This window comes from Nyctereutes procyonoides, unplaced genomic scaffold (assembly GCF_905146905.1).
Source record: "Nyctereutes procyonoides isolate TBG_1078 unplaced genomic scaffold, NYPRO_anot_genome, whole genome shotgun sequence".
In the NCBI taxonomy this organism is placed as follows: Eukaryota; Metazoa; Chordata; class Mammalia; order Carnivora; family Canidae; genus Nyctereutes; species Nyctereutes procyonoides.
The window spans coordinates 43,589,305-43,614,630 of NW_026575020.1; the positions used below are offsets into that span (position 1 = coordinate 43,589,305).

Here is a 25,326-nt window from a genome sequence, read left to right on the forward strand (position 1 = left end):
CTGAACCACTGTACCCATTGCTCAGAAATGTGTTACCTGCATGGGCTGGGGTCATCAAGTGCCTCCTGCAGGCCAGTGAACCCCAAGAGCTACTGAACACTTACTATGCACAGAGGGTGCACAAAAGTCCCTGTAGTGAAGACACACCCGAATCTCCACTGTTCCCCAGATGTGCAGTGCTACGGGTCTGTCGGGGATCGAGAGCAAGGCTTCTTGGAGAGGACCTGGGATTGTGGGAGTGTAGTGGCACACCCTGAAGGAAATATCTTGTGAAAAAGGTGCAGATGTGCAAGAGTACAGGAGGTTCCAAGAAGACCAAGCAGTCCAGGGAGGACAAAGAACTGGGGAGAGCTAACAGGTGCACCAGGGTGGCAGGAGTCACTGGCCCGTCACCCTGAGGTGCTTCACTCAGCAGACACAGAGGTAGCAGTCTATGAGGGGGATCCACTGGCCAGGAAGGGTGTGGCCCCTTCCCTAACCTGATGGGAGAACCCAGCTTCCACCCTCCCGAAGCCCACCCCAAGTGGTCAGGGCAGTGGCTCCCTGGTGTGGCCACAGGGCAGTTTGTGGGGGACAGCCTCACCTTGTGTCGAATGCTCTAGGGCTAGAGCAGTCTTTCTCACCCTTGTCTACATGTTACAATTGCTTGGACAACCTGTAAAACTTCTCATGCCCAGGATACATGCCAGGCCAATTAATCAGACTAGATCAGGTTAAGACCCACACATGGGTATTTTTAAAAGCTCCAGGAAGAATGCACATGTACAGCCAAGGTGGAGAACCCTGTGCTAGAATGATGTAGGGAAGAGGCGGGGAGGGCATGCTCACAGAGGGGTTCCTTTGGCAGGGAACTTAGCAACTGAACCAGAGGGGCCCAGGACCTCCCAGATTCCCTTACCCCATCCCACCTCCCTCTTCTCCCATGTGTCACAAGAAATGAAAGGACATACAACGGGGAGTAAGAATGAACACACACTTTTGAGAAACATTTTCCATTCTTGTAGGAAACAGGTCTGTGTGCTGAAGGAAACACCAAGTGGAAAGGGAATCTGAAAATCAGAACTAACAGGTTTCAGGTCATTTTTGGCCACATCCCGAAAGCCCCACAGAACAGCCCAGAGCTGCCACTCAGCAGGGAATTTTGTATCTAAAAGGAACCAACCCAAGTGGACACCCGTTTCTTCCTCTTCCAAATACACCAGGCCTCAGGCCCAGACTCAGCACCCGGCAGACCAGCCACAGGTAGGGTTATGTCGCTCCCTAGTGGCGATGCCTGAGTACAGCTCCATTCTCTATTTCCAGAAGCTTCCCCTGACAAATCTCCTCTCCCACTTTGAAGTAGGAAAATACTTCAAGATGGAGAACCTGCCATGTGAAGCACAAATGCCTTATAGCCTGTACTCAACCCTGGCATTCTGCCTATAGTTCCTGCCCCCCATCCTGGGTGTGGGAGGCCTCTCAATGCCATGGTTGGGAGCTTGGGCTATGAGGCCAGATGTGCGGCCTAGAGAAAGTCACTACATCTCAGCCACCTGCACAATGGAGATAACACAGGACCTGATTCAGAGTGTTTGTAGAGAGCAGAGGGACGGCCCTGGAGAATAAGCACACCTGACTTTCAGTAAGGGCCACAGACAAACCAGCAGTATTAAGGGTCTGGGTTTGATGAAAGACATCCCCAACCCCACTGAGACAACAACAGATAATGCTTCTCTCTGCTTTGGATGCTGGGGCTCAAAACCAAACCCAGAATAGTTCTAGAAGGGCTTCACAACTTGCACTTGCATTACTTTTCCTTAGCAATGACACTAGTCTTATTTGTTCTTGGTCCTCATTTCTTCCTGTTGTACTGTTAGTACCTGTAAGTCTCCTCAAATCTTTCCTGGAATAAGATAGGATATAAACAAGTGAGATTTTATTTTGGACATTGATAAAAGTTTTGCTCTTTTTACACAGATCCCTACCGAATTCAGCATTTACTTTAAAATGGTATCATCTTTAAGACCAAAGCCTTCTGTCTAAAAAGACAGTGGTTCCAAAATACACACATCAGAATTACCATAGACTTTAAAAAATATTCTAATTTGGAAGGTTTGGGATAGACCCCAGGAATCTACAATTTTAAAAAAGTTTCCCAGCTGCTTCTAAGGTAGCCAGCCTAACCCTGGCCATGGAGCTGTGTGTGAGAATCTCAGGCTTGAAACTTTAAAAAAGAGTAGTGACAAAATATAATTTTCTAAATAAAATTTAAACCTCAACTTTAACTGATGTTTCAAAAACAAGGGGTATAAATCCAAATCTGCAAATCAGACCCATCTAAATTCATTAAGGGCAAAAGATTTTGGGAAAACCCCAGCAGTGAGGCCTCCTATGAAATCAAGATGCTCCTACTTACTTTTGGGTCCTTGAGTTTGGTTTTTCTTAAGGTAGTTGCACCTGGAGCAAACTCCCCTGGAATGAAGCTATTTCCCGGTTCCTTCACAACCCATCTGTTTTCAACAGGCACACTCAAATCTTGTATGAAGTCGCAGATGCTGCCAACAGACCTGCCTGTTTTAAGATTTCACCCCAGCTCCACTAGAGGGTGCTCCTTCCCTGGCCTGGAACCCTTCCCTACACCGGGGGTGAGGGTGGGGGGGTGTTGGTGGTTGATGGAAACAGGTGGGGGGTGTTGGTGGTTGATGGAAAACAGTAGCACCCAGATAGGCCAAGGTGTGTTTCACACAGGACACTGAAAGTCAACTTGTGCCTTCCCCGTCTCTCTGGGCCTCCAGACACCCTGTGGCTGCCATTCCCTAGCTCCAGGCGGCAAAGACCCACAAACTGCCTCTATGATTTTTATTACAAAGTGGGGAGGATGACTCTGAAAGTACAGCAGGATGGAAAGCCTTACTTCTGGTACATCAAGGCCAGCACTCACTGTGAAGTGTGCGAACACACTGGTGTACACTACAAACAGACCTACCACAACAGCAAAGCAGGGGGAGAGGTGCTAGGGGGACTTTCTGTGCCCCCAAGTCCAAGGTCTGCAGGGCTTAGTTGTTCCTTATACACTTTCCTCTAAAGGATGCTCTTTGGCAGGATCCTCAGATGCCCAGGGAATAGGACAACCGGGTCTGTGCATTAAGAACCTTTTTTATAGACTGCTAAGATCCCTGTGCTGGCAGGGGTGCTGAGGGTGCTGCAAATTTCACCTCCCCAAAGTCAGACCTAGGTCTAAAGATGCCTAGACAGCTATCTACTCTCTGGGCCACCGTTCTTACTCTGGTGGGGCCCTCAACCCTTTTATGAAGGGGTCACAGTTCCCTCCCCTTCCTTGGAAATCCAGGGCCCCTGTTTAGCACAGGGAGCTAGGAGCCATGGAGAACCCACCAACTATGAAATCAGCACCTGGGAAACCCATGTTAAAAATCTGTGACAATTATGAAACATTCGCCAAAAAGTATGCTAGAAAAGACCAATATTGCTACAGAAACAGGTGGGAGGTAAATAAAGGAGGTGGAATAGAACACACATAGAGAAGGAAAACAGATGACAGTCCAGGTGACAAAAAACAAAAAACAAACAAACCCAGGACACACATGGGGCAAGGCAATCACAGGTGGAGTTAATACTGACCAGGGGTCCAGTTCTGGGAAATTCTCAGTATTATTTTACATCTTGCTATAAGGTACTGAGCCTGGGGCTGGCAGGGCCTGTGACAGATGAAAACACACGCTAGGTCTTTCTAGTACATGCAGTGCTCAGCTACAACAGAGTAGCTGGCTTTACAAGAAATCCCACAACACACCAGGTACTGATATAGCCTTAACCTGGGGTTGGTCAGAGAAGGAAAGAGGTCCTGGTCCGACAGCAGAGACACACAGGACACCAGGGCTGTCTCCAGGGTGGTCCCTGCTCACGCTGGCTGGGAAGAATGGGGGACTGGCTGGCAGATGCTAGTAGATTTCGGGGAAGGGAAGAGAGCCAGAGAACCAGGGACGCTGAAACCAGAGAAGACGCTGTGATGGTACATCACTAACCACCATGCACAGTGGCTTTCGGGGCGCGGGGGGGGTGGGGTGGGCGGTGGTGGACAGGGGCAGAGGCCCACCAGTGCCTGGGCATGATGCCAGGTGTTAGTCCTGAAACCACAGCAGGCACCCATTCTATTAACCACTGGGAAAGAATCAGTGATTAGGGGCCTCAGTCCCAAGACTGAACATTCTCAGGGAATAATACTGGCCTTATTTTAGAAAGGAGGAACACCCAACAACCTTAATGTGGAAAATCTTACTTGCTGACTGCAATGGCATCGGTGCCTCTGTTTCCTCTAGGTAGCTGCTTCCAGGGAAGGGTGACAAGTACCAGCAGTTAGTCATCTGCCTGTCACTGAGGGTGGGGGATGCTGGTAGCAAGAGCATGGAAATCCATGTGTTACAATGACACGGGAAAAGAAGACCTCCTTCCCCTCCTTCTTTTTGCTTCTGCTCTGACCTTTCCACGAGGAGCCAGAAAGGCCAGATGGTGATGAAGCGGACAGTTCTACCTGCAAGGCTCACTATGAAATCTTCTCAGGGTGCGTGTTAGCTAGAAACCAGCAAAGCTGTTCTTTCCCTCCCACTTCCTTCTTCATCCCTTACCCTTCTGTCACTTCCTCCCCCATGAGGGCAAGAGGGGGGGGGGGGGAGAGAGAGAACAGGTACTCCTTTCATTTCCTAAGTACTGTGCATCTTGGTGGCACTAGCTCCCCCTCCATGGTGTCACAGACAACAGGGCAGGTTTTAAACTCCCACCAGGTTACAGATGACAGTTACTTCCAAGTGGTCTTCACAGTTGAGAAGGGCATACATTCCAGGAGGCAGCCTCTGGGGTCCCCCCATTCTCTCACGCACACACACTCACACAGATTCAAACGCAGTGGGAACAATGTGCAGCCACTGGGCTCAGTCAGCTCATGTCAAGTATTGCACCACGAGGAACATGAGCACACAGGTGAGCAGCATCCCACCGATCATAAAGTACTTGTCCTGGAAAGCCCGCTTCTCAATGAGCCGCATCACTGTGTTGGACAAGCCCAGCATGTTGGCAATGTCAAGGATCTTCTTCTGAGTCCCCTGGGGGCAGACAAGAAGAGAAAGAAAAACAACGATCAGCTCTTTTTGCCAAGGAATGGGACTTTACCAACAGACAGTTTCCTGGTCATGCCTGAAGCGTATAAAAAGCAGCATTAATCAGAAACAGAATCACGCTTATGGTCAAATGACTTCTGATCAGGGTACCAGAGCAAAGCAAGGAGGCAAGAAAAGTCTTTTCCACAAATGTGCTGGAACAAGGGACTCTAGGCACATGGGGATCACAGACACAGACACACACACACACACACTCACACACACACACACGTCTCATATATTTTATACCCATGTATGTGTGTGAAAAGATCCTCAATTCATATTATGCCCCCAAATTAATTTGAGATGGATCACAAAATTAAACACAAGCTTCTAAAGGAAAATAGGAGAATGTCCAAAAACTAGAAACCCAGGTGTACACCAAGCATAGAATGAGTAAACGACGTACAGTGAATCTTTGTACTAGAATACTACTTGACAATAAAAAGGACCTAATGACCCACATGGAACAACATCAAAGAGCCTGGAAAACATTCCTGAGAGGAAGAAGTCATACTTCCGAATACATTTATGTGAAGTTCAGTAACAGGCAAAACTACTTAATGGTGAGATAAATAAGAACAATGGTTGCCTGGAAGGAGGGGTAAACTGGCTGGGAAAGCAGGAGGGACTGTACAGGGCCAATGGAAATGGTCTGTCTAGAGAGCAGCGTGAGTTACAAAGGTGTGCACACTTGCCAAAATTCAATGACCTGCACACATTAGATCTGTGCGCCTCTTGTATGTACATTATATCTCAAGAAAAATTTTTTTACAATGTCTTATACATTTTCTTAAAAAAAAAAGGCAACATCAAAAAACTTTTCCTCTGCTTCTTAACTCCCAAACCCTGGCTATCAGCTTGTTCACCTTGTAGAATAGAAATTTCTGGGATTCTTCGGCGGGTAACGTGTGGGTCAATGTCCATGTTTATCAAAGGGTCTGAAGGGTACAATTAGCAGTGCCATGATCCCTTACAAAACACCACCAAAGCCAAAAGGATATTTTACTCCTAAATCAACAGCCCATAGCACCCAGCCTGCCCCTCCTCTTGGCTTTCTAATTTTTGTTTTTAAGCACAATTTCTTATGAAGTAATGAGTTTAAATGACTCCTAGGACAGACCCCATAGCCTACTTCCACACACGTCACCCACTGCATCCTTACGGATGGCATCTAACCTAATGCCCTACGTGCCTTTTTTAAATCAACAATGCATTAACGAGCAAGAGAGAAGAGGAAGAGGTGTAGACAACATGAGGCATCACAGACAGGAATTCAAAATCTAGGTTCAGCCCTGCAATGACGGACAAGCCTTACTGAAAGACATCTCTCAAGTCAAACTTTACTGTTGCGAGAAGGCCAAAGACATGTTTTTTCCATGACAGTAATGGTAAAATTTAGGCTCTCGCTAAAGATTCTGTTTAGGTCAGATTATTTTATTACTATATGAAGTGTAAGTAGCAAATCACTTGAAAATTAACATAAATTTCAAAAAAATGTATTCCTTTCCAACCCCAAATTTCCCCCAAATCATAGCCCAGTTCCTTCATGCTCTCTCCTATGTTCCTTTCAAATGGTTTAGGCAGAAAACCCCAACAGGACTGGGGTGGGAGGAGGGAATCAAAAGACTTTAAAAGACAGGTAGGCAGCAGTAGATATCCAGAGGAAACTGAATCAGAAACCTCACATTCCAACCCCAACCACCTTGCCAGGCTTCCCGGCACTTCCTTCTGGGGACAGTGTAGGGGCAATGTTGCTTGGACTCCCCAGTGATACGAGACTTTGCGAGGACATGAACATTTGTTTTAACAATAAGCTCTAACTGACCCCACCTCCGAGGTACATGGGTACGACATGGGGAGTCTTGTCCTAAAAGACTTTTACTAGGGCGCCTGGATGGCTCAGACGGTAAGTGTCCAACTCTTGATTTTGGCTCAGGTCATGATCTCAGGGTTGTGAGACTGAGCCCCTGATCAAGACCCACCATGGGTCTGCTTAAAATTCTTTCTCTCTCCCTCTGCAAGCTCCGCCCCTCCCCCCCAATCAAAAATAAATAAATAAAAGGGTTTTACTGTTTTACTGGGTTGTGGGCTGTTTTCTAAGGAAAATGTAGATTAATCATCATGTATCAGTTGAGATTACTGCAGGTGGCCACTCGTTACGGTGGCACCCGTGAAGCTGTCAAGAGACCATACTTCAGGACCACAAGCACCACCACAGCCAGTGGCAGGTTAATTGTCCCTCGCGGCTTGCCTGACCTTCTCCCTGGTAAAGATGGCAGGGGCTGGTCAGCAATGTACCAAAGGCCTGTGGTGCTGACAGGCTCAACGTGGTCCAAAAAAAACTAAGATAAAGTTCACACTTCCGAGTGACTGTTTCTCACAGCTCAGTGGCCGGGACTGCTTCGTTCACAGGGGACCACACCCTGATAATAGGCGCAGCCCACACCCCATTATCCATCAGGGCTGATACAGGAAAAGGGCTGAGGCTAAAACACCACGATTGACATCAGAATCTGTGTAATGTTTCTGTAAACCACTCCCGGGGAAGGGGTGGGAGGCAGGGGGGAGTTGGAGTCTCAGCCAATGGGGCAGGGCTTCTAGAAAACACCTGTGACTACCAAAAGTACAGAGGTGCTATAGCTCAGCAGCAGGTGCTCTAGAAGCCATCTGCCACCAGGCAGCTAGGGCAGCCCTAAGCCCCCACCACTCACTACTATCCGCTTCGGTTACAGGTGCACAAAAGATGTGGTGTCCAAGGTGGTCCACAGGAGGGGCTCTCCAAGAAGCCACGGAGGGGGAGGTGCCACATACGGCCGCATCTGCCTTCTTAGAATCATGGATTCTGTAATTTCTGAAATTGTGGAATTTCTTGGATCTTACTGGTTCCTTCTGTAGTGGCCACTGTCACGAAAGGTTCGGGACAGGGAAAGGACCTAGGTACCAAGAGATGCCAAATCATGCTTCACAGTGAGCACAAGAAATAGCTACTGGTAAAGGGAGCATGGTGACCCGTGGACTTGCAATAATTCAGCTCCGACAGGAAGAACCTCAGGCTCCATCAAAATCTCAAAATGTGAAGATAAAGAGCCGAAAGGTAAATGCGGGTGCCAAACTGTTGGAGGAGGCCAAGACAAGGGGCCTGGTCCCTGTCCCCCGGAAGTGCCCCACCTTCAAAGTCAGTCTCTGGGCCCTTAGTCCCTCCAGAATACTGTGCCCTCCTCCAATGAGGTCATCCATGCCGTGGTGAATTTTCTGGAGGGAGGAGTTGAACTGCAGCGAGTCATCCATTGGGATGGTGGTGTCAGAGTCCTGTGAAAGAGACGCAGGCACTGGATTAGCTCTGCTGGCTGCTCGGCTCCTGGGATCCCGTCGCACCTGGCCACTCTGCCTTTGGGCCAAGGCCAAACTCGAGGAATAGCCAGAGGGAATGGTGCAAGAATCAAAGGAACCGAATAGAGAGGAAAATGCAAAGCAGAGACCTGGGTGGCCTCTGTTCGCTCAGAGCAAGAGCAACCTTCCTCAGATGTGGCACTCTGCAAACGAATCTGTTACATGAAGCCCGTTAACTCCTGCCTCTCTGCCATGACCATGGTCTAGGACAGATGTCAGTCCTTCAAGGCCTTGCTGGGCTCCTCCTAAAGGCTTTCTCTGACCATGAACTCAGCCTGTTCCACACGTTCCTCTCCTTTGCTTTCCCTTAACGCAATATTAACTGTTTGCTTTTGGTCTGCAGCTGTTTTATCTACAGCTTATCACTGCAATTAGATTGAGACTAAGGGTAGAGAAACCTGTGCTTTCCATCGAAGGCCAAAGCGTGGCCCGGATGGGACAATTCTAAGCAGGCAAGAAAGGTCTGGAAAGAAAGGGAGGAAGGGAAAAACAGATGTTGATCAAGCCCTTTCCACTCTGCGTGCACATTGCCCTAAGCTCCCTATATCTTCATGCAGACATTACGGCCTAATTACCATAGCATTCCCATTTTAGAGGTGAAGAAACTGAAGCCCAGAGAGGTGGAGCGGCCTGTCTCGGCTCATGCAGAGCTAAGTTCAGTGGGGCCTGCATCTCACTACTGAGAGCGAGCCTGCCCTCTTAATCATCCTGTAGAGACCAATTGGAGACTGGCCCTGGAACTCTAAGTTTACACCAAAGTAGACTGTATACAGCAGTCAGGACTGGCTGTAATGCTGTTTTTTCCTGCCTCCTGATGATGGCACGCTCCTCAGTCTGCCAAGCAGTGCCATTCCCATCTCTTTTGATCATCACGAAGAAGCTAAACCACCTGATCTTTGCTCCCGAGTTCAGAGCCATTTTTCATGCACCTACCCTCAATCCCCGCAGATGACACGCTTCTCACAGGTAGGAGTCATGGCTTTGTATTTTTCCACAAGCTTTACTCTTGGCACCCTCCAAGGTGTTCTGCACACGGCTAATGGTCAGTGGGGCAAAGACTCCAGTGTTTGAATGAATCAACGAGCGGCTCTGACAGGCATTTGCAGAATGTCTTTTATATACAAATTTTTCTTACCCTCCCACCTGAAAGGGTATATACAGCTCATGGGGAAAAATGTATTATAGTTGCAGCTCACAGAATGACCAGCAAGTACTTCATTTGGCAAGTCAATTTTCTCTAGGGACACTGTCTACACAGTCCCACACCAAGCTGGTAAGAAACAAAATAATTGGGATCCCTGGGTGGCGCAGCGGTTTAGCACCTGCCTTTGGCCCAGGGCGCGATCCTGGAGACCCAGGATCGAATCCCACGTCGGGCTCCCGGTGCATGGAGCCTGCTTCTCCCTCCGCCTGTGTCTCTGCCTCTCTCTCCCTCTCTGTGTGTGACTATCATAAATAAATAAAAATTAAAAAAAAAAAAAAGAAACAAAATAATTCTGAGTGATCGTCCCAGGCCTAAAACAGGCCTGAATACCCAGTGCTGTATCAGACGCCCACACACCTTTTAGTGGGTTGGATAGTTCATTGCACCTCTTGAAGAGCAGCTATGAAAATCTGAAACTTATAATTAATTAATTAATTAAAATTTTTTTAAAAATTAAAAAATTTTAAAAATTTAAAAATTTAAAAAAATTAAAAAGAAAATCTGAAACTACAAAAAAGACAGCTATCCTTACCATTAGACCACCAACATGTCCTCGTTACACTTTTGAATTGTTAATCATTGTTACGTGACTGCTTACCCTAGAGAAGCAAAAACTATGCAGGCACATTCAGGGAAATTTATTGCCAGTGTAGACACAGCAAAGAGACTTAAACATCTGTGAAATGTGGACTGGTCTGAATTCTGATGGCAGACTTTGAAAGCTAAGATCTTGTTAGAAAATGAACCTCTTGGGGATCCCTGGGTGGCGCAGCGGTTTGGCGCTTGCCTTTGGCCCAGGGCGCGATCCTGGAGACCCGGGATCGAATCCCACGTCGGGCTCCCGGTGCATGGAGCCTGCTTCTCCCTCTGCCTATGTCTCTGCCTCTCTCTCTCTCTCACTGTGTGACTATCATAAAAAAAAAAAAAAAAAAAAAAAAAAAAAAAAATTAAAAAAAAGAAAATGAACCTCTTGGGACACGTGGGTGGTTCAGTGGTTGGGCGCCTGCCTTCGGCTCAGGTTGTGATCCTGGGATCTGGGATGGAGTCCCACATCGGGCTCTCTGCAGGGAGCCTACTTCTCCCTCTGCCTGTGTCTCTGCCTCTCTCAGTCTGTGTCTCATGAATAAATAAATAAATCTTAAAAAAAAAAAACAAAAAAAAACCTCTCTGTAAAACAAAACAAAACAAAACAAAACAAAACATAACAAAAAGGCCTCCAAGCCCAGCTCACTTGACGAAAATATATTACACAGGACATGAGAAAGGCCAGTGTGCTCTATAGCCATGTGCAGGAAATGAGCCCATGGAGACCCGAGGGCAGGGGCAAGGGTATCCCAAAAATCCAACATGTGAACCAACAGGCCACTTTTGAACAGGCTCAAGTTAAGCAATCTGTCCAAAACAAAGTATCTGTTAACAAATTCCTTCAAATGCCTGCTCAGATTAGGGGCAAAAACATTTTAATGCATCTGACGCTGGAACCACACACAGACACAGCACAATGGTGACCGCCCGAAGGCAGCTTTGAAATGCTGCCCTCTTGACAAATGGTCTCCATTCTAATCATCTGTCTCAATCTGATCAGAAAAACGTTTCCACCACGTGAACTTCCACCTCTCCGTCAAACCAGGTCATTTTTACCTCTGCCCATTCCCTCAATTCAACTGCTTTCTTTTCAGGTTTCTGTATTAGAAAAAAAGAGATTTCCCGTCTAGGTCTAGTGGCTGTGGCAATGCACAAAGTCCACCATCATTTCCAGTTAGTCTCCTCTTGCTCAGTTGGCTTCAGATACCCCCCAAAAAGGATGAAGCTCCAAGACCCCAGCCGCAGCTCCAGTGAGCCGCCCAGTACCTGCAGATCCCCACCCCAGGAGCCTGGCTTACGTTAGTGGTGAAAGTGCGAGACAGGAGCGCCTCTCGCTGTCTCTCCTGCTGTTCCCTCGCATATCGCCGATGCTGGAAGTTACTGAGAGCAGTCTGCAGATGCTGGACATCATACTTTAACTGGTCAACACGACTGGAATTAATGGAGAGAGAGATTACATTCCGGAAACTCAGGCAGCACACTTAGAGTAGCCAGGCTTTGCATTCAAGATGTTTCCTTACTTCTCCCTACATCACTGTGTGTTATCCCCGCTAAAATCATCTGATTTTGATCAAGGATATTGAAACTAAAAGCAGCAGCCTGTGGTCAAAGCAAGGTTGTAGCACACAAGATTCCAACAGCTTTTCTTAAGCATCTGCTGGTCTCTGATTCTGGATGCATGACAGGGAACAGGTGACAGGAAGCAGGCTCAAAGACCTCTCCCTGACCTTCTATGGATTAGATCGCTTTCCAAGAAGCCCAAGGGCATCTTTTGAGTAAAGCATCAACAAAGTTTCATAAAACTTTAGGGAGCAGGGGCTGGGGTGGAGGAGGTGAGGGGAGTTTTATTTTAATTTTATGGGGGAATATCAAACATTAGATCGGTAGTTCATTATAAACTGAAGTGATTAAGGGCAAGATTTCATTTCAACCCAAGAATGCAGCGGGAACCAAAGGGTAGGGCAAATCTCCCTGGCAGCAGCAGGATTCAAGTGGGCAATCTGGTCAGAAAAACAGTACTTGGAGGCAAAATTTTAGAATGACCCAATATAAAGAGATACGAAGCTTCTGAGCCGCCAGCCTCACAGGCTTTTTATGTTGAGGAAGAATCCCTGAAGTGGAATTGTGCCCTTTAGGGACTTTGCCAGCTTTATCTTTACAGAGTCTCAGTTTTTCAATGTGTAAATGGATTTTCAGAATATTCGATAGCCTCCCCTGGCTAGCTCTGATGGGCTGGGGGTGTCAGAGCACTCACAGTTTGGCATTCTGTCTTTTGTTAGGGGGCTCCTTGCTGGACAAAATCTCCAGACGCTCTAGATGGTTGAATATCTGGTCTATGCTTGCTTGGATTTCGTTTTCTACTACTGCACAAAAGAGAAAAAAGAATAATTGCTGGAAAAGAGACAGTGAACTTAAATTAGAATGATACATTAAACACATCTTTTTTCCATATCCAATAAATTCAAAGAAACACATTTGAAAAGGGAGAAAAATGGAAGTACCACTGAGTAACAGGAAAAAATTCAAGTTACACTAAGTGACTCTGTAAACGTTGTTCTAAATACATACACACACACAACACACACACATATATGTAGCTGTTAAAGCCATAACAATGCCAATTTTTTAAAAAGCTAGATAAATCTGTAGAAATAAATTTCCTGCCTTTAGAAATGAAATATTTTAAGCGAAATGCAGTATCTTCTGAAACAGAACGAGGTCTCTTTTCCTTTGAGATTATTCTCAGATACAAGTTATAAATATCTAGTATAAAGGCTGCCAATTGAATTCCCTACAGTAATGAGGTTAAAAGAAAAAAAAAAAAGCACAAAGGGGAAGATTAGTGTGTGAAACACAGAGAAGCGCTCCCTTAAGGCTTTCCATAAGAATGGGCAAACTGACGTTGCAATCCCCAAAATAGACCAAATATCACTAGGAAAGGCCCAGGAAAGAATCCTCAGAGGTAAAGATATGATAAATACACTCATTTTCCTTATCCCTTTTGATAAACAGTCGAAATGACCTCTTTTCTATCTCTAATCGTGTGACAATGAGAATGCTGGGAAGGCAAACAGAGCCCATGGACACTAACTGTGCACAAAAAAAGGGCACCCAGACTGCTTCTTGCTGAGTAAAGTCATGATGGCAGACAGTGATGTCACCGTCCTGGGCCAACCTACAGCTAACAAACACAGTTTAGATTAGAACAAGGTGGGCACAGAACCCAGAAAAGAGACACTTCTGAAGCTGCAGAAAGAAGGTACTAGTGGACCGAATATGGTGCACTCAGAGCCAGGTAGGGAGGTGAAGGGGTGGCCTCCACAGTGTGTGGGTAACCAGCAGTGCCCCTATGACCAGCTCTGGGACAGGACCTTTCCTTGTAACAGAGAAGAAACTACAAAACAAAAAGCAGTGCTCTTCTCCAAAGAAACCATGGTGTGGGAACTAAACCAATTAATATTGCTATTCGTTTCTGAATAATCCTCCTAAAGAGCCACAGTTCTCAGCTCAGAAGAAATGACCAATTCCAGTTAAATATCCCTGAAGTGGTATGGAGTACATTCCTCTAAGGGCTTGGTAATTAGATTAAGACAGATGGAGGAGAAGAACGTCCATTCCCATAGGGCCATGTCAGGTTGAGTGGAGGGGTAATGGGGGATAAGACTTGTGGGATTCCACAGGGTGCAATCAGGGAAGTCAGGGACTTTGCCAGAGGGTTTTTCTGTCCACCCCAACAACAGAACTCATTCTGCGCTGAATCATTAAGCCCCTGAGGCAGAAATGCAGTCAGGAAACCCAGCCCATTAGCATCGTGTCATCAGAGAAAGGACTCTGGTCTCCATAGTTAATTACTCACAGTGCAGAGACTGCTTGTCTGCCGTCTCCAGGCGTGCCATGTGAGACTGGATCTCATGGACCTGCCTATCAAAGGAAGAGAGAGGAAATGAGTGAGACAGGAGTAATCAACAGTGCTTGGGTCAGGAAAGACACGTTTTCTGATGCCAACATGTAACTGATTTAAATTGACAGCATCACTGAACTGTAAAATTTGTAAGTGGCACTTTAGGCCACATGTTTTGGCATGATTTCTAACATTTTAACATGAACATGAATAATAATACCGACAGGCAGCATTTATTGAGCCCTTGCCACATATCAGACATCCTGCAAAGTCAATAACCCCATGAGGAAAGTACCATTATCATCTTCATTTTATAAATAAGACAACTGTAGCGCAGAAAGGTTATGTACTTGTTCAAGGTCACACAGCAAGTGATAAACCCCAATCTGGACCCAGCCAATCCCACTCTCTGTTCTTTGACCCAATGTGCTGAGCGCTGGTCTGTACTAGGGAGGGCCAAAGGGCAGGACAGATATAATCCTTGTCCTTGAGAAACAATGTAATTAGGAATGACAGGCCAGAGAGACATGAGAAGTCCCAAGAAGATTTGAGGGAGCACTAATACATATAAGTCTAAACAAAAAGAAAGCTGAGGAACTGTGCCTGGTGGTGCCAAGCAAAGGCAAGCACACAGGAGAGTAAGCTGGAGGGAACAGGTGGGGTGAAGGCAGTTCTGAAGATCATTTTGAAGACATGATCTACTGAGGGAAGAGATGAAGAAAATGGTACCCAAAGAGGCATGTCAGGTGGATTACCATCAGGCTCGCCGGCCTGGAAGAGATTTGGGGTCAGAGGGGAGAAGGGATGAGGCTATCAGTTGGAGATGATCAGAGAAGGTCCTGAAAGATAGAGATCTCCTGTTTGGTAAACATCTTTCCCCAGCAATACCAGGTGATTGCTATCTCTTTTGGAAATGCAACACTGTACCCTGGACCTCTGGCACAATCCCAGACATCAGGCCCTGGAGCACTCTCCAGAGGCTCCCCTGGGCTTGGCCAAGGTCACCCTCGGAGCCCTTCCTGGCAGGCCTGTGTGATCAGTCCTGAATACTGCCTCTGTTGCCCCCAACAACTGCCTCCTAGTGTGTCTGGTTTTTCCACATTAGAGGCACATGGGAGGAGTCTGCTGAGCTCTTCTATCACCTCCAACCCTTGAAAGATTAGCAGCCATCCTCCACCATGAGCACCAACTGTGAACCCAAATTTACCAATGCAAGCCAGGAGTCCAAAGTTGGTTTCAACTTCCTCTCGTCTTTTCCCAGGGCTTTCCTGAAACCTCTAAACATGACCCATGGCACCAGAAGCAAGGCCAGCTCTCTAATGACCCTGAGTGCGCCTGGGTGAGACGCATGGCCCTAAGAGGAAACTAGAAATCACTACTAGAGATGGAGAGACCAGACTGCTACTCCAGTCAGGTAAGTCCTGAGAGTTTAGAATGAGGGCACATGAGATTTGGAAGCAGATACAGGAATGCAGCTTGACTTAAGCAACATCTGGATCAGGGTTACCATAGGAACGGCAGTAGAAGAACGCATGGCAACGCTGATGGAAAGGAGAATTAGGATTTCACAGAAGGCCTGAACATAGGCAGTGAGGCAAATTTTCAGTGGTAGCTTCATAGAGCAAATCTGAAAATTAGCAGCATCACTGACAGGAATGGAACATAATACAAAAAGGGGTGGGGGGCAGAGAGTATCCAAGACAACTCTGAATTTCAAAGTATGAGAGAGATGACCTGCCCCACCTGCTATTAACACTTATTACAAAGCTATAATAACAGGGGGTTCTGGGTGGCTCAGTAGTTGAGTGTCTGCCTTCTGCTCAGATCGTGATCCCAGGGTCCTGGGATCAAGTCCTGCATCAGGCTCCCCACAAGCAGCATGCTTCTCCCTCTGCCTATGTCTCTGACAGTCTCTCTGTGTCTCTCATGAATAAATAAATATTAAAAATAAAAACAACCCACCAACGCCATAATAATAAAAACAATATGGTAGCAGTACAGAGACAGACAGACGAACCCTGACCCCAACCCTGACCAAGAAACAAAGAATAGAGGCTAGCTAGAAAGAGCTCTCCATGTTTGGGAACTCAATGACATAAATGAGTGGAAAAAAGAAGGTACTAGAGTCAATGCCAAAGGCTCATTTTGTTACCCATATAGCAGACGATATCTCACATAATACACAAAAATAAACTCCAGATGGTTTAAAGCCCAAATGGAAAAAGCAAGGCTTTAAAACTTTCTGAAGAAACTGATGAATCACTGAACTCTACCTCTGAAACTAATAATATACTACATGCTGATTAACTGAATTTAAATTAAAAAAACTTTCTGAAGAAAATATAAAAGTGCATATTATGACCTCAGGCTAAATAACTTCTTAAGACAAAAAACAAAACTATCCCCAAACCTCACAAACCACAAGGCTGGTAAATTTGAGTACGTGAAAACAAAAAATTTTTCTGCAGCAAAGGTGCCATAAAAACAAATAAATAATAAAAGGCAGAGACTGGAAAATGCCTGGAACAAGTAGAAAGGACTCCTGTCTAGAATATATAAGAGGAATGCTACAAGTCAACAGGAAAAGTCAAACAGAGAACTTCTGTAAAATGTGCAAAAGGCAACTGACAGTAGAGAAAACCCAAACAGTCAATATAAAGATACTTCCCTTGACCAGCAATCAGGAGAAGGCAAATTTAAAATAATGAGACATCACATCTCATTGGATTGACAAGTATTTTAAGCTTTAAGGATGAGGGCTTCATGGCAGGCTAAATGAGGTACCCAAAGGATCCTAGGGGAGATTTCCAGCATTCTACCACAGGGCTGCCTTTGGCTTTATGTTTTGTCCAATTTTTTTTTAAAGCCAACATATGAAATTTGCACATGATTCTGTGCTATAAAGAGTAGTTAGACTGGGTGGCGGGCACTGGGGTGGGCACTTGACAGGATGAGCACTGGGTGTTATTCTGTATGTTGGCAAATTGAACACCAATAAAAAATAAATTTATTATTAAAAAATGAGTAGTTAGGATATTGTACTGCAAAATAAATATTAATGTTTTTCATTTAGGCTAAAATAGTAAGATGAAATTTGTCAGGGATGAAAAGTATTTTGACTTTTTTAAAAAGTCACATGTACAATACTGAACGGCACTCCATTCTGGGAGCCATATCTGTTCAAGGACCGTGTCTATTAAAGGCTTCCCCTAATGGAAGATGATGAACAAGATGACTGGGAAAGAGTCTAGAAGTCAAGTCACAAAGAGGAACTGTCAAAAGAGCTAGTGATAGTAAGCCTCTGAGGAAAGAAAAGGGGGGAAAAAACCCCTCTATATTAAAACGGGGAAGTTGGTGCTCTTCAAATATCTAGAGTTGACATACAAGAAAAGGAACAGGCTTGTTCTCCATTGCTGCTCCTTAAAGGAGATCCAGAACCAAAAGGTCCAGATTTCAAGATGACAGATTTCAACTCAGCATACCCCCTACCCCTCAAAAAACCCTGGAGAATAATTATGAACTCTCATTCTTCAAGAAAAGGAACAAGGAAAAGGAGAGTTCCTGCATGTCTGCCTTGGATTTTATAAAGGGTTTTTCTGACCAAAGTGTGTTGGAATGGAAAATCTTGCCAGTCCCTTTCAATTCTTTAAAAAAAAAAAAAAAATTTTTTTTTTTAGATTTTATTTATTTATTTGAAAGAGAGAGAGAGAGAGAGAGAGAGAGAGGAGAACACACAAGCAGGGGGAACTGCAGGCAGAGGGAAGAGATGCAGGCACCCCACGGAACAGGGATCCCAGGACCCTGGGATCATGACCTGAGCCAAAGGCAGATGCTCAACCACTAAGCCACTCAGGCAAAAATTTTTTTTTTAATTTTGAGATAGAGCACACGTGTCTGCATGTGTGCAACCTGGTGGGCAGGGAGCAGCAGAGGGAGGAGGAGAATCTTAAGCAGGCTTCATGCCCAAGGCAGACCCCAATCCTGGGCTCAGTCAACCCTGAGATCATGACCTGAGTCAAACTCCTAACCAGCTGTGCCACCCAGGTGCCATCCTCCTTCAATTCTTAAATTCTATGAGGACAGAGGGAGAGATGGTTGCAACACCTACCCTTTAAACACCCTTCATTTGGCTTTTACTGGTTTCTAAGCTAAAACAGGTAAACTTTAAGTTGTAGGAAAACATTACTGACTTTTCCCATCTAAGCTCTATTATAGGCTTTGAATGAACTAGAAAAGATACTGCCAAGAAAATGATTCCAATCTCTACATTTCCTACCTGAGAGGAAATAAATGCAAAATAACCAAGCAAGTATTAATTAATGACAGGGTGGGAACTACAGTATGCTAAGCGGGAAATCTGTTTTATTTTCTTTTAAAGATTTTTAATTTATTTATTCATGAGAGACACAGAGAGAGGCAGAGACACAGACAGAGGGACCTGCAGAGAGCCTGATGCGGGACTTGATCCAGGACCGGGATCACACCCTGAGCTGAAGGCAGATGCTCAATCACTGAGCCACCCAGGCATCCCAGGAAATCTGTTTTGAACTGGGAATTCACAAACACACTTGAAGCCAATACGGAACAGGTGATACACAGGTATGACTTGGGAGTGTGGACACTAGAAACTGTTAAGTCCTAGCCCCATTCAGCACGGGGTCCATGGTGGGCTTGGGTAATAATATAAACAAACAGAGACCCTAATAACAAGTCACTGTTGCTGACTCAAAAAAAAAAAAAAAAAGTCTGCAGAAGATCCAGGAAGAATTTTAAAATGAAGTTGTCTTTTTAAAGTCCATGGAACCACCCTAATGCCCCTTCAGATAACCCACTTTGTATCCATTATGCCTCTGACCACTGTAAGCAGGAAACAAAGTTTTGGAGTTAAAAGAAATTGGTTTCAAGTTCTGGTTCCACTACATAGCAGCTGAGGGACCATGAACAAGTCATTTAACTCCCTGACGCCTCAGTCTTAGGTAAAATAGGGTATTAACAATCACAATTATTTAAAGGCTCATAGATCCAAATGCAGTATGAAACTGCTGTGTAACCTACATAGCATCACAGAAACCTTAGTGGTTGTTTTTACTTAAAAGTGGTGGGAACCATCTGGCCATTTTCATCTCCCTGACCTTGCTTCTACCACATTTAGCCTCTCACCAGAAGGCAAAATCAAAAAAAGGTAAAACTGACCTTGGGATAAAGTAATAGTTTTTACACCCAACTGCTCATCAAAATCACTTGGGAGAGCTTGTTAAAAATAGAGCTTCTTCTGCTCCAGACCTAATGAATCAGAATCTCTAGAGATAACAAGGTGCAGAGCACTGAATGGTCCTGAATGATATAGAGGACAAGTATGGGCACTGGAATATCGAAAATAGAAGCCTGGCTACTTATTCCTCTATGATGTTCATTCAAATGAAGTTTTATTTAAGTATAAAATGTTTATTTTGATTTTCATCCTTTTTTTTTTTCTTTTCACTCGTTGTTCATGTGGTGCTTCAGGAGCTTTCAAGACACCTAATTTTAAAATATCAATCTCAAAATAAATAAATTAATTAATAAAATAAAATATCAATCTCCTTCCAACGTACTTTCAGGGACACCGCACAAGATAACCACCAATTGGGTTCAAAGTCCCAGCAAAATTCATATGCTCGGTTACTGCCGTGTCAATTCAGTCAGACAATCGTTAATTTCTGCCAACTGCAAAAGTTAACTGCTGATGCTCACAGGGTTGCGTCTTCCTCTTTAAGACACTCCATCACCAGTTATTATGAAGCTGAAAGGAGCCTCGGAGTTGAACCAGCCTCAGACATTTCACAGATCAGAAAAATAAGGTGAAGAAGTCTAGAACCAGGACTCCCAGATTCAGCACTTGAGAAGAAAAGACTAACTGTAAAAGACCAACCCTTCCTTAGCAACATGAGAAATGCCATTCCTTCTCCAATGGACTCACAGGCTGAATTTTTTTTAATCCCTTCCTGTAATTTTGATGAGACCAGGGCTCCGGGGTGAGAACCATATTCTGTCATTTTAATACCGTTACAAAGTAGGTTCTGTAGTGTCACCCAAACCAAACACTCCATCACTATGGTCTTTAGTATAAACCAGATCAGAATAAAAGCGCAAGGGGGGGGGGGAGTGTCGCAGCAACAAGCTTAGTGTCGATGAGCAGTAGGTGCTGACATCATTTAGGAACTGTGAGCTACAATGAAGCTTTTTCTGACCTTAGCCCAGGGACGGCTCTTTCTAAATTGCTAAAGAAGATTCCGCTCCTTTACCCTCCATCGCATCCTGTCACACCTTAGATCGGTCTCCGGACTGTCCAACAGTAATCTATGTGGAGGGGCCCTGACTTCCCACCAGCTCTATCAATCCAGAGCGCTGAGTTGGCAGGTGCTGGACAAAGCATTATGATCCATAAGCGTGACTTTCCCTTCGCCCAGTCTACCCAGCAGGTAGTTGCGGCCTCGAAGATCCCAGGAGCCATCCGGCCCAACGTCCCCAGGCATCAGGTCGGACCCTCCAACCGCCGCCGACCTGGGCACCCCGCCTGAGACTGAGCGCTTCCGAGCTGCCCCGGGCAGCGCCCAGCCGGAAGGACTCGGCCTCTACACCGGCGGACGCCCGAGGCCCCAGCCAGGGGAGCCGGCCTCGCCCAGCCTGGCTGCGCCCCCGCCCGTGCCCCGACGCGGCCCTCACTTGTGCGTTTGCTGGTATAGCGGCTCCATGTCGCCGGCCGCGCCGGGTCCGGCCCTGGCTTCCTCGGAACACGTCCTCACAGAGCCCTTTCCGGTTTCCGGCTTCCGGCTTCCGGTCGCAGGACCCGCCCCCTCCTGCCAGCCAGGGCTGCCCCCACGCGCGCCCGGCTGGCGGTGGTGGCGAGAGAGGAGGAGGGCAACGGGAGAAGAGGCCCGGGCAAGAGGGCCAGGTGTAGTCAGAGGCGCTGCGGCAGATCGGGGACGAGGAAACGTGGGTTTGGGCCGGGGGCGGTCTTCAGCATCAGCTCAGGCGTTGACCAGGGCAGTCGGAGAGGACCGACGTGGGGTCCTCAGAGCCCGGCTGCGGGAGAGCAGGAGGATGGATCCCTGCCCTTCCCTGGGGTTGGCTTCGCCGTCGACTGCTCCGCTGTGGGATTGGATGGAGATTTCGCTCATCGCTGTAGTGTCTGCCCCGAGCTTCTCCTGTGTCAAATCTGTCCGCTTCCTACCCTCCCTGTTCCCCCCTCCCCCATTATCCTTCCAATAAACTCACAATGAATGAGCGGTTAGTTACTATGTGTGCAGTAGGGGAAACCGGGCTCCTCTTGCCCTCCAAAGAGGTCGCGGGCTAGGAAGTAAGATAAGTATACAAATAAGTCCAGACAGGCTGAGCTGAGCCGGGGTCAGCCCCGTCGAAGATTCAGGAAAGACTCTTAATGTAGGATGTGGCATTTGAATTAGGACTCGAAGGATTGGGACGCTTCGGTCTCTCTCTCCACAGAGACCTAACCCGTGTCCACCCTCCCAGGCTTATCTGCAGTTCCTCCCAAGGGAGGAGATGTTCCTCTTCCTTTGACAAGTTGATGCTTTTATTTTCCTGTATCCTGGAGCCCACCCAGTTTTGTGTCCTAAGAGACTGTTCACCCGTGTACATTCTTTCCCAAACATTTTCCCATTCTAATTCTTAATGAGCACCTACTATTACCAGGCACAGATACAGGGAGCAGGAATACAGGAAAGATAGCCTTCAAATCTCTCATCTCTCGTAGTCTGTTGACAGGGCTAATTATGCCCTCCAGCTACATTATCAAGTAGAAAAGTGCTACAGTTGATACAAAGTACCTTTTTTTTTTTTTTTCTGGAGAAAAGCAAAAAGGGTTCTTGGATGAAAGAGCCTATGAATGGGGCCTTCAAGAATCAAGTGTTTTGTTTTTGTTGAAGAATCAATAGAATTTTAACTGTGGGGATCCCTGGGTGGCGCAGTGGTTTAGCGCCTGCCTTTGGCCCAGGGCGCGATCCTGGAGACCCGGGATCGAATCCCACGTCGGGCTCCCGGTGCATGGAGCCTGCTTCTCCATCTGCCTGTGTCTTTGCCTCTCTCTCTCTCTCTCTATCATAAATAAATTAAAAATTAAAAAAAAAGAATTTTAACAGTGTCTTGCACATGCTAACCCCTCTGTAAATGTTTATGTTTAAAAAGATTTATTTTTTTTTTGAGAGAGAGAGCAGAGGGTAGGGGCAGAGGGAGAGGGAAAGAGAGAATCTCAAGCTGACCCCCCCACCCAGTGGAGCCCAATGCTGGGCTCTGTCCCAACACCCATGAGATCGTGACCTGAGCAGAAACCAACAGTCAGTCTCTCAACCAACTGAGCCACCCAGGTGCCCCTGTAAATGTTTATTTTGTTGGCCTAATGGAGATGAAGGGAAGGACGTTTGCAGCCGAGGGGATAGCTTGAGAAAAGGAAAATAATGGGAAAGAACATAGACCTCTTGTGGCTGGGTTTAGGGGCCTTGGGGGCAATAATAGTGTGAGAAGGAAAGTTGGAGCCAGTTCATGGGGGATCTTCAATGTCATGTGTAAATTTTTATTTATAGATTTTTTAAGAAAATTCTGTAAGTAGTTAGAAGCTTTTAGAGGTTGGAAAGAAATTTTGAATTTTCTCAATTTTTATGCCTATGTCTTGCTCTTCTTTGGACCTCACAGCATCCCAGTGAGGTGGGTAAGGCAGATAAGGAAATTGAAGTCCAGAGGACCTCCCCTCTGCTTCTCAGTTTCTTAGGTCTTTATTATGGGCGTAGGGCTTTCTCTAAAGAGAAGAAAACTCCATCTTGCTGTGCTTTTAACTATCTTATTTCTTTTAATGACTAAACCACCTTGACAATTGATCTACACTGCCAACATCTCTGTGGATGGCCTGCCTTCCAATCTCTCCTTTGTTCTCCTAGAGCTGTTTTCTAGCTCCTCAGAGTCTACCTGACTTAGTCCAGTGGTCTCTTTCCATGAATTTTCATACATATATTCATTGAACTCATATACATATTCATTGAACTCAAACTCATATCAGGCACAATGCAAGGTTTGGGACACAAAGATGAGTAAAACACCCATCAGTTTGCCATAGACATTCTTTATTGTTTTAAATTTAAAATCAATTAAATAACATGGAGTGTATTATTAGTTTCAGAGGTAGAGTTTAGTGAGTCATCAGTCACATATAACACCCAGTGCTCATTATATCAAGTGCCCTCCTTAATGCCCATCACCCAGTTACCCCATCCCCCCTCCCCTCCAGTGACCCTCAGTGTGTTTCCTAGAGTTAAGAATATTTTATGGTTTGTCTCCCTCTCTGATTTCATCTTATTTTACTTTTCCTTTTTTAATATACACATCTACACAGAGGGAAAATATCTACAGAGATCATTAGAATACCACATGGCAAGTGTGGGATAGAGATAATTAGGACCTATGTGATGGCAGAGAAGTGACACTTAGCCTAGTTTGGGGATTCAAGAGGACTTCAAAGAGATGATGATACCTGAACTGAGTCTTGATTTATTTATTTAATGCTAGTTACATTATTACTCATGATGCTGCATCATCCTTCACACTTCACATGAATACTGACTTCTGATGACCCAAAGTTTGTTACTGTGCTTCCCTGATGATGACACTAATGGTGAGTTTTCCCTAGAGTATGGAGGAAAATATGAGTAACTATTCACTGTTCAGAATTTTTTTTAGTATAAATTTATAATAATATACCTTCCAACTATGTCTTCTCTTGAATTCTTCAGGTCTTAATCCCTGCATTCCTAGAATATGATCTCTTTCAGTGTTGACTGCACCCCTGCCTTCCACACACTGAAACTAGTTAGCAAAGGAGAAAGGGTAATTAGGCTGGAGGTACATGGATGAAGTGAGAAAAGAAGTCCCCAGAGCAGCCCGGGTGGCTCAGCAGTTTAGCGCCACCTTCAGCCCAGGGCCTGATCCCAGAGACCCTGGATCAAGTCCCACATCAGGCTCCCTGCCTGGATCCTGCCTCTTCCTCTACCTGTGTCTCTGCCTCTGTCTCTCTCTCCGTGTGTCTCTCATGAATAAATAGATAAAATCTTTAAAAAGAGAGAGAGAAGTCCCATCCATTCTAGATGGAAAGACAGGGTACAGGACTTAACGAAAAGGTAACAATGCCATAAAGACAATTGGGTTCTGTTAGAATGTAGGGAAGGAAGAGATCCCTCTGAATGTCAATGATGAAAGAAGGCTTTCCAGAAGAGATGAGATTTCATCTGGATCTTGAAGTGTAAGAGAGTTTAACACATATGGAGAGGCAGGCACAGGGCATTCCTGGCAAGCAGGGAGGTAAATTTGGGACCAGGCCGTCTGTGTGGTCCCTCTGAGCCAGAGCGGAGGGTCTCTACAGTAGAGAAAGATGAAGCTGGGATGCTGACAGGAAAGCTGTCTTGCCTCCATCTTGTAGCCCTGGAGAACGTCTGTAGGCCTTTGAGCCTTGGCTAATGGAGTCAAGTAACATTTCAAGAAAACCAATACGATGTCTTCATGCTCTCTCCTTTTATTTGAGCTACAAGAGGTGCCCCACAGTTCTATGGTTTCAGGATTTGGCACACCAATCCAGGGTCAGCCTATTTGTTCCTTTTGTGGTGTGATAAACTTGAAACCTCTGAAGAGTATTTTTGACCCATCCAATTTGATAGAACTTGATTCTTGTCTCTGAAACCAAATTAATCTGTTGTGTGTCTCTGGCCGCCTCATTCAGACCCCTTCTCCCAAACTGTCATTCTCCCTCTATTCCCCAGCCCTGGTCTCTGCCTCCTTCCCAGTGTATTTCCTGGTCCTGTTTCCTTCTGAACCCCATTGCCCCTAATGTCCATCCTACCTATGCTCACACACCACCATGCCAGCTGTGAATACACCTCACTTTCCCTACCAGATTATGAGAGCCCGTCAAGATCATTCCTCAACCACTCCCTCCCCTTTTCAATCATCTTCTTGTAGATGCTCAAGCGATCCTTCTAACACAGAGATTTGCTGTCATACATATGTGGGGACTTTTGATAGCTCCCTGATGCCTACAGAACCCAGTAAAAAAT

The 25,326-nt window shown here is 45.8% G+C and overlaps 1 protein-coding gene across 4 annotated transcripts; it reads right to left on the reverse strand.

Annotated features, from left to right (window-relative positions):
* Window positions 1–959: 959 nt before the first annotated feature.
* GOSR2 (golgi SNAP receptor complex member 2) lies at window positions 960–21,025 on the reverse strand. Of its 4 annotated transcripts, none has more exons than XM_055331935.1 (6): window positions 20,939–21,025; window positions 14,189–14,253; window positions 12,587–12,692; window positions 11,631–11,763; window positions 8,322–8,462; window positions 960–5,096 (listed from the first exon to the last, which is right to left on the reverse strand). In XM_055331935.1, the coding sequence occupies exons 1-6, from the start codon at window positions 20,965–20,967 to the stop codon at window positions 4,935–4,937; spliced, it is 636 nt and encodes a 211-aa protein (XP_055187910.1). In that variant the 5' UTR covers window positions 20,968–21,025; the 3' UTR covers window positions 960–4,934. The 4 variants fall into 4 exon arrangements, with proteins under 4 accessions (XP_055187910.1, XP_055187900.1, XP_055187926.1 ...); XM_055331925.1 differs by having other exon boundaries at window positions 12,587–12,695; XM_055331951.1 differs by lacking the exon at window positions 8,322–8,462.
* Between the last annotated feature and the right edge of the window lie 4,301 nt (window positions 21,026–25,326).